General features: G+C 42.3%; 1 protein-coding gene across 4 annotated transcripts in view; it reads right to left on the bottom strand.

The window, feature by feature from the left end:
* Positions 1-13,087, bottom strand: part of LOC308593798 (enoyl-CoA delta isomerase 2-like) — a gene marked incomplete at its 3' end in the record, with an annotated part of 35,739 nt that overhangs the window by 3,958 nt on the left and 18,694 nt on the right. For 2 of the 4 annotated variants that reach the window (XM_081206502.1, XM_081206500.1), the window contains exons 2-8: positions 12,621-12,783; positions 10,166-10,264; positions 8,865-9,047; positions 6,214-6,283; positions 4,636-4,738; positions 2,463-2,583; positions 330-419 (exon numbers count right to left, since the gene is read on the bottom strand). In XM_081206502.1, the coding sequence (XP_081062628.1) occupies positions 330-419; positions 2,463-2,583; positions 4,636-4,738; positions 6,214-6,283; positions 8,865-9,047; positions 10,166-10,264; positions 12,621-12,783 (829 nt within the window). Of the gene's footprint in view, positions 1-329; positions 420-2,462; positions 2,584-4,635; positions 4,739-6,213; positions 6,284-8,864; positions 9,048-10,165; positions 10,265-12,620; positions 12,787-13,087 lie in introns of all 4 variants that reach the window. The other 2 variants (XM_081206501.1, XM_081206499.1) reach the window with 1 other exon arrangement.

The following is a 13,087-nucleotide window of genomic DNA, read 5'->3' on the forward strand; positions in this document are numbered from 1 at the left end:
AGCATTCGGGTGATGGGAATAACTCATCCTGAAAGGGAAAGAGCTCACCTGAGACTCTCCAGTCAGCTGCTGCCAGTCAATTCTTGGCTAGCATGTTCAATGGTCTGGCACTATTCCTAACCTTCGTGTGTTCAGTGGGAAGGGGTGCAGGAGGCTCCCAAGTGTGCTCAGCCCCAGAGATGAGGCTGGTGGCGACAGCGTGTGTGGCTTTTCAGCCCCCGCGCAAGTTGTTTAACTCCTTGAATAGGGCTCAGTGGCTACCTGAGCAAAGCGCAGAAGGCACTTCTCTCAAAACAACCCTCAAAAAGACAAAAATGTATCTCTCTTACCTTGGATACGCCCATCATTTTTGGAAACGTGTATGAGGAACATCCTTCCGGACTCTGGCCCAGCTTGCTAAAGGGGGTGTGAAATGTCGCCTGTGAAGGAAAAAGACTCTTGCTTTAGAATGCTGTCACTTTCAAATAGCATACAATATCTAGCTGTCCTTTTATATCCTGAATTAGAATAATAGAATTGCAGAGTTGGAAGGGGTCCAACCGCCTGCAACGCAGGAATCTCAGCTAAAGCATCCATGACAGATGGCCATGCGTCCTCTGCTTAAACATCTCCAAGGAAGGAGAGTCCACAACTTCCTATGGGAGTCCATTCCGCTGTCAAACAGCTCTTACTGTAGAAAGTTCTTGTTGATGTTTACTCAAAATCTGCTTTCTTGTAACTTGAAGCCTCCAGAGCAGGAGAAAGCAAGCTTGCGCCCTCTTCCATGTGACAGCCCTTGAGATCTCTGATGATGGCTATCATATCTCCTCTCAGCCTCCTATTTTCCAGGCTAAACATACTCAACTCCCTCATCAAGCTTTGGCTTCCAGACCCTTGGTCATCTTGGTTGCCCTCCACTGCACACATTCCAGCTTGTCAATATCCCTTTTAAATTGCATGAGGGTTTCTATATGCGGTTAGATAATAGTATGTGCAGCCCTAGCCACAAAAGTCAACCTTTCCATGGTTTGCATGGTATGCAGAAGGAACAATAGAGCCTGCCTTTGACTTCTGAGACACAATTGAACAGCGACCCAATTACAGCTGTCATCCAGAATGAGACCACAAGTGGCTTTGGACATGTGCTTGACACACTGAAGTTCACAGTTCTTTGTATAAATGACAGGGGACAGACACAGTCAGTGACAATACATGTTTTGGACCTGAATCATCCACAGTAATGATGTTTATAAATCCTTACTTGTACAGAAAGCATTGTATGCTCTCAAACATAACAGAACAGAGAAAAGAATGAGAGAGGGAGATGATGATGATGATGATGATGATGATAATAATAATAATAATAATAATAATAATAATAATAATAATAATAATAATAATAATAATACACACACCCCAACCATCTGGCTGGGTTTCCCCAGCCACTCTGGACAGCTCCCAGCAGAATATTAAAAACACGATAAAACATCAAACATTAAGAACGTCCCTAAACAGGGCTGCCATTACATGTCTTCCAAAAGTCAGATAGTTATTTCCTTGACATCTGATGGGAGGCCGTCCACAGGGCGGGCGCCACTACCAAGTAGGCCCTCTGCCTGGTTCCCTGTAACCTCACTTCTTGCAGTGAGGGAACCGCCAGAAGGTCCTCAGCGCTGGACCTCAGTGTCTGGGCAGAGTGATGGGGATGGAGACGCTCCTTCAGGTATACTTGGGCTGAGTCCGTTTAGGGCTTTCAAGGTCAGCACCAACACTTTGAATTGTGCTCGGAAACGTACTGGAAGCCAATGTAGGTCTTTCAGGACCGGTGTTATATGGTCTCAGCGGCAGCTCCCAGTCACCAGTCTTGCTGCCGCATTCTGGATTAGTCGTAGTTTCCAGGTCACCTTCAAAGGTAGCCCCATGTAGATCGTGTTGCAGTAGTCCAAGCGGGAGATAACTAGACAGAGAGTATATCAGTGCAGAAGCACTATAATTCTGCATTTCTAATTGGACCAACGTAGGAAAACATTGCACACCACATTTTCTACCCGCAGCTCGTGTCCCATCTGAAACTGAGATGCCAGGAGAAAATAAGGGCAAAGAGAACCAGGGAAGCTTTGCTCTCTTTGCCAAAATCCAGCTTAGCTACTGACGTTCAGATGAACTCACGGAGGGCAGCAAGTTCTGGAAGCCTCTTTCAGGCAGTATTTCTAAATGGTCACAGCTCATACCAACAGGCAGGAAAGTTGAGCCAACACATTTTTTTACTGATGTAAAGGGGAAAGAATCTTTGTATTTCCCTTTTTTATACTGAGTCATACATTTTATTATGCTGTCAGCTGTCTCAAGTCTCCATTTGGAAGGAAACTCAGTGCACAAACTGAATAAATAATTTTTCACTCTAAATAACTTCAATTTCTATGAGAGCCCAATACTGGATTGGAAGTGTGGGGGGGGGTCAGACATTCATGCAGAAAACTTACCCTGTCAGTAGCATACACCACGTCAAACAGCCCAAGGAGAGTTACAGCAATACCCACAGCTGGCCCATTCACCACAGCGATTAATGGCTTAGGAAAATCAATGAAATGGTCGACAAAGTCTCTGGAAAGAGAAAGGAACAGAATAGAATGACTATATAGTGGAATGGGGGGCTCGGGTGGTGCTGTCGGTTAAACCACAGAGCCTAGAACTTGCCGATAAGAAGGTCGGCGGTTCGAATCCCCGCGACGGGGTGAGCTCCTGTTGCTCAGTCCCTGCTCCTGCCAACCTAGCAGTTCGAAAGCACGTCAAAGTGCAAGTAGATAAATAGGTACCGCTCCGGTGGGAGGGTAAATGGCGTTTCCGTGCACTGCTCTGATTCGCCAGAAGCGGCTTAGTCATGCTGGCCACATGACCAGCTGTACGCCGGCTCCCTCGGCCAATAAAACGAGATGAGCGCCACAACCCCAGAGTCGGCCAGGACTGGACCTAATAGTCAGGGGTCCCTTTACCTTTACCTTTATGTAGTGGAACATTCTTCCACACAGTGTCAGCAATTTCCCCACATCACAACACACATGCCAGCTATTGCCCAACGATACATCTCAGCCATTTTGTGTTTTACTTGAGGCCTAAAGGCAAAACCACTTCTCCTCCCAATGATTGATTTTCATCATGCTGCGATCCCTCACAGCGAATCACGATAATGATGCACCCACTTTCCAGACCCTCTCTAAAGGGCCCTGGGAAAGGAGGGTTTTTGCCTTTGTTTGACATCAGGGTTTTTGCCTTTGTTTGACATCATTATTTCAAAGTGCAGCAGACACATTGGGCTGTAAAACTGTGAAAAGGTAGTGTGTTAAGTGGCACATAAATGAAAGCAGATAATGTCAGTCTCTTGAACTTGAAAGACTCCACAGTATAATGAAGATGCTACTAGTGGTTTGTTTTTGGATTTTTTTAAAGATAGAGAAGTGGGAAGTATTGTACCCTCTCGGTCAGTGCAAAGTTGGCATCTGTGAACTCAAAACTGACTGCACCAGAGCAATTAAATACTTTAATGGGAGGTTTGCATTCTCCTATACTGCAGCTATAATGAATGCCAAAGGTTCACGTTGCTTTCAGGGTGCTTCTAGATATTTTGGTCAATCCCTGATAACAGGGCAAACAGGAAGTACTTCATATAAGAGATACTTCTTGATGTAGGGGGTTCTGCTTGGTTTTAGCTGGCAGTCCAAGTCAAAACCTTCCAGAGTCAGGCTGATCTTTTAAAGGTCTGTACAGGATGGGTGTGTTTCTCTCAAGTGACAGCAAACAGAGCTTTCATATACTAGCCCTGCAAACTAATTGAGGAAGCATCCTTCCATCCATTCACAGCAACGAATGGGCCCTCATCAACTAGTTATAACAAAAGCCTTCAACACAATTTGCTCAGTCTCCCCTACAAATACAAAAAGAAGGCATAATTTAGGATCCAGCACTATACCCTGTCACCTGTGGTGGTGCTAATCTCTGTGACCAGCTTCCCCCAAAATGCAAGATTTGGGAGGCTCTATAGAAACAAAATTCAAGAACACCATCAATGATATTAGCTGAATTCTATGGGGCCCTTTGTTTAATTTAGTTGTTCCACTTGAAGTTGCTAAGTAGTCTTAAAATTTATGTATTTTATTAAATTTATATATTATGCATGCATTAATTTTCAAATTGGATATGGAAATAATCATAGGTAAGTAATACAGAGTTGGTATGTTTAAAATTGTTTTTACATAGATGTATCAGGTCCTTCTCAACTGCATTGTTATTCATAATGTGTACGACAAAAACCTTTCACTTGTTAACTTACAAAGGGAATAGATACAAACTCTCCCATAACTTGCGTTTTCTTGGGCTGCACAATTTCTGTTCCACACAAAATACACACATCAGTTGAGCTCCTGTGAAAAAAGCCACTGCTTCTAATGCCGAGAATTTATCAAAAGGTGCAATCCTTTGCACGCTTACTCAGGGGCAACCCCACTGAACTCCAGAGGTATTTGCTTCTAAGTAAGCAAGATCAGGCTACACATTTCAGTTTTCTCTTTTTTCAAAATGTCTTAAAATGCAGTGTCCCTCTCCCACCACACATTCTGCATGTCTGGTATGCATTTCAACACAATGCAAAACAAGTCGTACTTGAGCATTTCTGCAGAATTCTTTGCCATCTCCTCTAATCCATTTGCTGGGAGGTTAGCAAAGTTGTTCAGGTCATTTCCACTACAGTAGTAATCTCCATTACCTGTAAACAAGCACACACATCAGGACTTCTGAGCTGGTGAAATAAACACAAATGGAAAATAGCCAGACGATGTTCACGAATGAACATTCTCAGTTTAAGCATTTAGCTTGTTATGGGCACAATAAAACATGTAGGATTTTTTTATGCCTCTCTGATTTCAAATGGAAGATAGTGAACGCATGTTTAACTACTCCAGGAAAGTCAATAGAACATTAAAATTCCATCTTTGGCTGAATTGAGCTCTCAGTTACTTCAAGGTGGCTCAAAAGCTTAACAAGTATTTAACCAATTAAGAACCTTCCAGTTGCAATGTTTCTACTTGATTATATGGTCTCTGAAAATAATTGGGCTCCCATCTATTGGAGGCTTCTGCTGGTAAATGGAGCGGAGCACATTTTCGCCAATTCCCCTCCCTCTGCCTTCAGAAAAACTGCTGTGGGGAGCTGGGGAGGGGACTTTGGGACCTGTAAGGGGAAGGGGAAACTGGTGGTAATCACCTCACTCCCCTTCTGCTGGATCAGAGCTGGGTGTTTTTTTAGGATTCCCTCCTTGACGACGCTATCATCTGTAGAGCAAATGTGGTTTTATACAGGTACAGAAGAAAGAAAAATCAAATGTGTGGGCTACTAGAGAGGGGAACCCGCTGCTTTGCTTCTCCTTGGCGGTTTTGCTGCAGAGACTCGCTGAGCCCCAAACTCTCTCCAGACTAACCACAATCTGCAACCAGGTTTAGCCCTATCAATGAATCAGACTCAAAGAGTTGGAAGGGACCCTGAGGATCATCTAGTCCAAACCCCTGCAATACAAGGCTATGCAGCTGTCCCAAACGGGGATTGAACCTGCAACCTTGCTGTTATCAGCGCCACGCTCTAACCAACTGAGCTATCCAGGCTGCAGCTCAGGGTTTGTCTGGAGGAGCTAATCTTGAGCCTGGGTTCCGAGGACACATGAAGCGAAACCACGGCTTAGCTCAACACAACTCAGCTCAAGAGCCATCAAGGAGGAGAAAATTCACCAGGATTTCCTCTCTGGGAGCACACACACTTCAATTAAGCCATATGAAAACCATACCCCCCATCTCATACATTAATACATTCCTTCTGGGACACTTTGCCACCTTCAGATTTGCACCAGTTCCTTTGTGTTCTCTGTAGGCACAGCGCACAAGGAAAAGGACCAAGTCTTCTCGGTAGTGGCGCCCGACTTGTGGAACGCCCTCCCATCAGATGTCAAGGAAATAAACAGCTATCTGACTTTTAGAAGAAATCTGAAGGCAGCCCTGTTTAAGGAAGTTTTTTTATGTTTGATGTTTTATCGTGTTTTTAATATTCTGTTGGGAGCTGCCCAGAGTGGCTGGGGAAACCCATTCAGATGGGTGGGGTATAAATAAATTGTTTATTATTATTATTATTATTTGAATACTGGGATTTTGAAAGAAAAACAAACTTGATAGAGAATACAGCGAAGGGTAGTACCTGTGAAAACCGTAATTACAGAGTCATCTTTTGCTGCTTCCTCAAGTGCTTCAACAATTTCATCGTACATCTGCACGGAATGAGAAAGGAAGAACAAGTACCATTTGATGTTACGGGAAGTTTGAGAAATTTGGGGGTAGCTAGCTGGATCTAAGACCAGCCTTTCTCAAGATGATTTAGGCTCCAGCTCCCATCAGCTCCAGCAAGCATGTCCAATAGTCAGGGATGGAAATTGCAGTTAAAAACATTTGGGTGGAGCACCGGGTTTGGGAAGGCTGCCTAAGATTCTACTACATCAGCATAGTCTCGGCTTAATCCAGAGCCTGGACAATACAGGAGCTCCTTTCTTACTCTCATCTTGTAAAAAAAATTGCCCTGGGCATGCAGTGTATTTATAACTAATAAGAATGGGAAGCTCCTAAACAGGCAGCCCACTGGATTGTGCTCTTTTTTGTTTTAATCCTGCAAATATATACATGCTTAACATTTTGCTTATATGAAAGGAAGGACCAAGAGATGTGAGCTTGTGGATGAGCAGAGAAGCCATCCAAATGTTTTAAATGCATTTCCCTACCACCAGCAGCCAGTGATTTGCATAGAGGTGAGCAAACACACAGTTTATTTTACCCTAAAGGTAAAGATAAAGGGACCCCTGACCATTAGGTCCAGTCGTGGCCGACTCTGGGGTTGCGGCCCTCATCTCGCTTTATTGGCCGAGGGAGCTGGCGCACAGCTTCTGGGTCATGTGGCCAGCATGACTAGCGAATCAGAGCAGCGCACGGAAATGCCGTTTACCTTCCCACCAGAGCAGTACCTATTTATCTACTTGCACTTTGACGTGCTTTCGAACTGCTAGGTTGGCAGGAGCAGGGACCGAGCAACAGGAGCTCACCCCGTCGCAGGGATTCGAACTGCCGACCTTCTGATCGGCAAGTCCTAGGCTCTGTGGTTTAACCCACAGCACCACCCGCGTTCCATTTATTTTACCCTAGTATACCCTAATTTTTGTACACATTACTTGGTGGGCGAACTACATTGCAAAATTCAGAGGATGGCTGTGTTTCCGTTCTTGTATCATTTTAGAAATTAGGGAGGTTTGCCTTTAATGTGCTAAAAATGAATTTCTCCCCCATCCCTACCTCCCATATTCCAGCTACTGTCCTTCCCATGGACATTAATTTTGAGGCTTACTTTATTTTAGAGAAGCCTTCTCAAGAGGATGGGTCCCAGTCGTGCATATTATTAACGTATACAAACTGCAAAAGTCAATTTGTACATTGTTTCATTGTATTCTGAGGTTTTAAATTCTTATCTACTGCTTTTACATGTTCTAAGTATAAAGTAATTATTATTTTTTCATATAGAGTATGTAATATATATATATATATATATATATATATATATATATATATATATATGCTTTCGTAGATTTTCACGGGTACAGGAATGTAGGTTTTGGTGTCTTCGGGTGTCTTCCCGTGTAAGAGTTGGGGTGTCTAGGCGACGTTTCGACGAGGTCTCACTCGTCATCTTCAGGCTGGTGCTTTCGGCTTCTTGTTACTAGAACAGAGCAGGATCTCAGTGTTTGAGTTCCTATAAATACTGTTGAGGGGGTGTGGTGTATAGCCTCCAACGTTCTGGGCAGATAGGAAGTTCCTAGGTTAATGTGCCTTTTCTTCTTTTGTTCATTAATTACTTGAGGGATATCTTGAGTGATTACTTGAGTGATATTCTGAGTACCACTTAGGAGGGTCATTAGGTGTGGATTAGTTGCTAAAGCTTTCGTGTCTTGACCTCTTGACCTTGTGAAGAGTTTTTCTGAGAAGATGGCTGTACTGCACTTAGTTGTGCTCTGGCTTGGCTTCGTGTATAGGGGCGAGCTGTGGTTTTGTGCCCTGTGCCAGCCAGATCTGTGTAGGGATTGCACAGATCTGGCTGGCACAGGGCACAAAACCACAGCTCGCCCCTATACACGAAGCCAAGCCAGAGCACAACTAAGTGCAGTACAGCCATCTTCTCAGAAAAACTCTTCACAAGCTCAAGAGGTCAAGACACGAAAGCTTTAGCAACTAATCCACACCTAATGACCCTCCTAAGTGGTACTCAGAATATCACTCAAGTAATCACTCAAGATATCCCTCAAGTAATTAATGAACAAAAGAAGAAAAGGCACATTAACCTAGGAACTTCCTATCTGCCCAGAACGTTGGAGGCTATACACCACACCCCCTCAACAGTATTTATAGGAACTCAAACACTGAGATCCTGCTCTGTTCTAGTAACAAGAAGCCGAAAGCACCAGCCTGAAGATGACGAGTGAGACCTCGTCGAAACGTCGCCTAGACACCCCAACTCTTACACGGGAAGACACCCGAAGACACCAAAAACATATATATATATATATATATATATATATATATATATATATATATGAATGATTACAAAGAGCACCCAGAAAGAAAAAAGTGAGAGCAAAACGTGGAGGGAAGAAAACATGAAATTGATAGTGCAGCAGGTAATACAAGGGAAGGTAATCTGTCCTCTACTTTTCAGTTCTTAAAAGTTCTGCTGGATCTTTCTCTTTTTTAAAATTTCCATCTCACTTTCTTTGTTAGCCAATGATTTGTGACCTGTACGATGAACCAGCTTACCTTTTTACTGATAGCATTTTTCACCTTGGGGCGGTTTAACACAATCTTTGTGATGTTGTCTTTAGTAGAAACCTCTAGTGTTTCATAGGCAGCCTTGCTGCCAGGAGGAGTCGCTTCAACCTGAGAAGATTCTGCAGCCACCAAACTGGATACAAGTTCAATGTATTTCTGTCTTGCGCTGTCCTGCAACGAGAAGCCCACTCCAAATATAATAAAACAGGTGATGGATTACATATAGCTAGGGTCCAGATACGAAATGGTGAATACAGTGCAAATAGCACCAAGGTAAAGGATTCTAGCTTCAAAGTATTTTTTAATAAGATACTTACCGTATTTTTTGCACCATAACACTCACTTTTTTCCTCCTAGAAAGTAAGGGGAAATGTCTGTGCGTGTTATGGAGGGAATGCCTACGGGTGGCATGCCTACGGATTTTCCTCCTCTAAAAACTACGTGTGTGTTATGGTCGGGTGTGTGTTATAGAGTGAAAAATACGGTAGTTTCATTTCACTTTTAATTTTTGTACCGCCTTTCTTTATTGCTAAACACAAGGCAGTCTACAAGCAACAAAATATACAATGAGGAACACGCACCTTATAATAATCTGATCCATACAGAAAGTCATAATAAAACATAACTTTAAAATATAGCAACTTATATCAAGTTAAACATTCAAAAATCTATTAGAACATAATAGCACACAATAAAATCAACTCTCAAAACATCAGCAAATAACAATTACCGTATTTTTCGCTCTATAGGACGCACCCGACCATAGAACGCACCTTGTTTTAGAGGGGGAGAACAAGGGGGAAAAAAATCTCCCCCTCTCTGCCCAGTGCCCCTTCAGCGAAGCAGCAGGAGGTGCTGTGCAGAGAGGGGAAGAATTTTTTTTCTTGTTCTCCCCTTCTAAAACAAGGTGCCATTCAAGGTGCGTTCAGTCGCCTTTAGGCAGCTACCTTGGAAGCCTGGAGAGGCTTCACCAGCATGCTCTCCACAGGGAAGGTGCAGGCAAGAAGCAGCACCCCACAGGATTGAACCCTCCTGCTTTCAGATGAGAGGGAGGTAGGAAGGAGACACAGGATCTCATTCCTCTCCCGTGAAAATCCCTAATGAAACATTAGCCCCACCCAAAACTGATTCTGCCCGGGATGTTCCCTGGAGTAGGGGAGGTGGGTGGACAGTGCACGGCCCTATTTGATATATATTATGTGAACTGCCCTGGGAAGAACTTTTAATTTTGAAAGATGGTCTACAAATAACACAAAGGCCGAATTTGCCCTTCGTAGCATATTACTCACCTGTGGCAAATTGCCAAGTGATTGCCACGCATCCCATTTGGCCTTTTTGACAAAGTCTAGCATTCCTGGTTTGGGAGCTTTGCAGGGGCCCTCAGTAGCCTATGTGAAGAAGAAAGAAAGAAAAATCTAACCATTTGAGTAAGTTTACACTGATTAGCCAATGAAAAAGAATAGAAGCACCCACATGGATTCAATGGGTTGACTCAGACATAATGCTAAATCATAGCAGACTAGCCTGACTGAGCCCAAGCAAAATGTTGGACTGATGTGCTCCCTTACTCCCATGCAACCAGGCCAATGATTCCAGCAGTTTCATTTTACAGTGGTACCTTGGGATGCGAACAGGATCCATTCCGGAGCCCTGTTCACATCCTGAAGCGAACACAACCTGCGACTGTGCATCTGCGGACCGCAATTCGCTGCTTCCGTGTGACGTCATTTTGACCATCTGCGCATGCGCGAGCGGCAAAACCCGGAAGTTACGCATTCCGTTACTTCCATGTCACCGTGGGGCGCAACCCGAAAGCGCTCAACCTGAAGCAACTTCAACCCGAGGTATGATTGTATTTTTAATAAATCTCATCTTACTGTTGCATACCAACCAATCCTGGTTCAAAACAATTTTTGATACGTTTCACAGGCCAGCTTCAAAACCCATGGTTTGAAACTGGCTTGTTATGAAACTTACCAGAGTTTGTTGCTCCCTGGTTTGAATCTAATGTTAAGCAAGGGATTATTTTTAAGTGAAACTGAGCTCTCCTGATGTCCTTCTCTTGGTCATGCCGGAGAAGGAGAAGGGAGAGGGAGCATGTGAACTCGATGCTTCATTTGGGCTTGGACAGGCCCACACAGTACCACACCATAGTTTAGTGCTACACGCAAATGTGGTCGTTATACACTCTGCTAATCAATACTTGAATATCAAGTATGTTTCAAAATTATTATGAAAAGCAGTCTGCATTTTAAGACTTCCAGGGTGGATAAAAATCAATTATTATTTTTGTTTAAAAAATCAGATTTTTTATTTAAACAGATTTTTTTTTTACTTACATTGGATTTTTAAAATAAAATGCTTTTGGAGGAAAAATGTTTCTAAAGGTAGTTTTCTATTCAAGTTACATTATAGTACAAAGGCTATTCATCAGGAAATAAGGATTTGTTTTAAGTATTCCATGTGTGCTAAAACTCAGTCTAAGTTGTTTTTTTTTAATTGTTTAACCACATTAGGTAGCAAACATGGATACATGTGCTATAATGTTATTGTTTTAGTTAAACAAATTGTTTAAATTGTTACTAATGATTATTTTTTCCTTCCAATAAAGTATAGCAGAAAAGTTGTCCAAATATAAACAGTTAACTGATTAAACTTCACAATAATTTCATAATTATCTGTCTATGTATTTCTAATAGTATAACCAAATCAGTAATTATTGATATAACTGCAAAAACTACTATGAAAATTTATTATTCCAAAATAATAATACTCCAAAAATGAAACCTTCATCTGGTTTTAAATATTAAGATTATACCAGCAAGAATGAGTCTTAATGTAAAAAGAAAGATTTAAATCAAGTCTTACTGACTGGTGATTTAAATCAATTTGATTTAAATCAAATACACCCTATACTAAACATTCTGATGAAATCAACAAAAGGCACGCAACAAATTTCTGGATTCTTAATTCCACTTGATACACCCACTACTGCAATAAGATTTCTCTGCTCTTCCATGCAGTTCGGAGCACAGCCTCATCAAAGCCTCTTAAAAATCACCTGAAATATATGCAGGTCTCACGGTCCTTTGAAAGGCCAAAATGGAGATAGTTGTGACTTCCATAGGGAGTTCATAGGGAATAATAATAATAATAATAATTTATTATTTGTACCCTGCCCATCTGGCTGGGTTTCCCCAGCCACTCTGGGCGGCTTCCATAGAAACCAAAAAACACTAAAATATCATACATTAAAAACTTCCCAGTACCAGAAAGGCCTCTCTCCCTGGCTGTTGAATTACTCTGCCTCATAACATGAGGTAAGCAGAGAAGGACCAGATCCAAAAATGTCAACAGGGGTTCATGGTAAGAATTCCAGAGACTCCTCCCCCATAACTAAATATATACAACTAACACATTAATATACTATCATTTCCAACATCTGTGGGACTTTCCTGTGTGAGGAAGCAGCACCAAATGAAAGAGTTCTCTTGTTACATATGCTTGTAGAGTCCAGAGGTGGAAACGGGGTTTAAGAAAAACTCAAGAGAGCAACTAGGAAAAGCTTGCTTCAGCTTGATAAACTAGCAGTTTTCAAAAGAAAAGCACACTTTGTGCAATGGACTGTGCATTTTTAAGCAACCCTTCGGCTGAAACAGCAGACTGGCTTAGCCAAACTGTTCCAACAATCATTTCTCCAGTGCAGCTATATTTATTTTACAGACTGAAAACGGACAGAGCTACCTGTTTAAACAATGCATAAATATTCAGTTTGACTTGGTTGCCAGGATCCGTCTTCAAAAGCTTCAGCTGCTCTCTGGCCTTTTCAAAGTCTTCCTGGCTGAACTTCATGGTAGATTTAGTAGTGTGTAATTGTAGCGCAGGGAAATGAAGGCCATACACTGGACTGCTGGGGGGGGGGGGGAGAGAAAGGAAATAAAATCAATTCAGTTCTTGCATTCAAATCTTCAGTGGATCGTAACATCAACACTTAAGTTACTTACTCGTCAAGTGTTCAAAAGCCTTCAAATACAAGACCAGTTAATAAGTACAATACAAAAAAAGCTGCATGGAAAATCATGGCGAAACCTGCGGTCCAATTAACCTTTGGACAAGATTACTGGTATGTAAGCCAATCTTCTGTGTAAACATTAACTCGTGGATTTTGTTGGGACGCTAGCAAAAAGGAGCAAAACGTATATGAAAGGGAT

This window comes from Podarcis bocagei (genome assembly GCF_964188305.1).
Source record: "Podarcis bocagei genome assembly, chromosome: 8".
Taxonomy (NCBI): domain Eukaryota; kingdom Metazoa; phylum Chordata; class Lepidosauria; order Squamata; family Lacertidae; genus Podarcis; species Podarcis bocagei.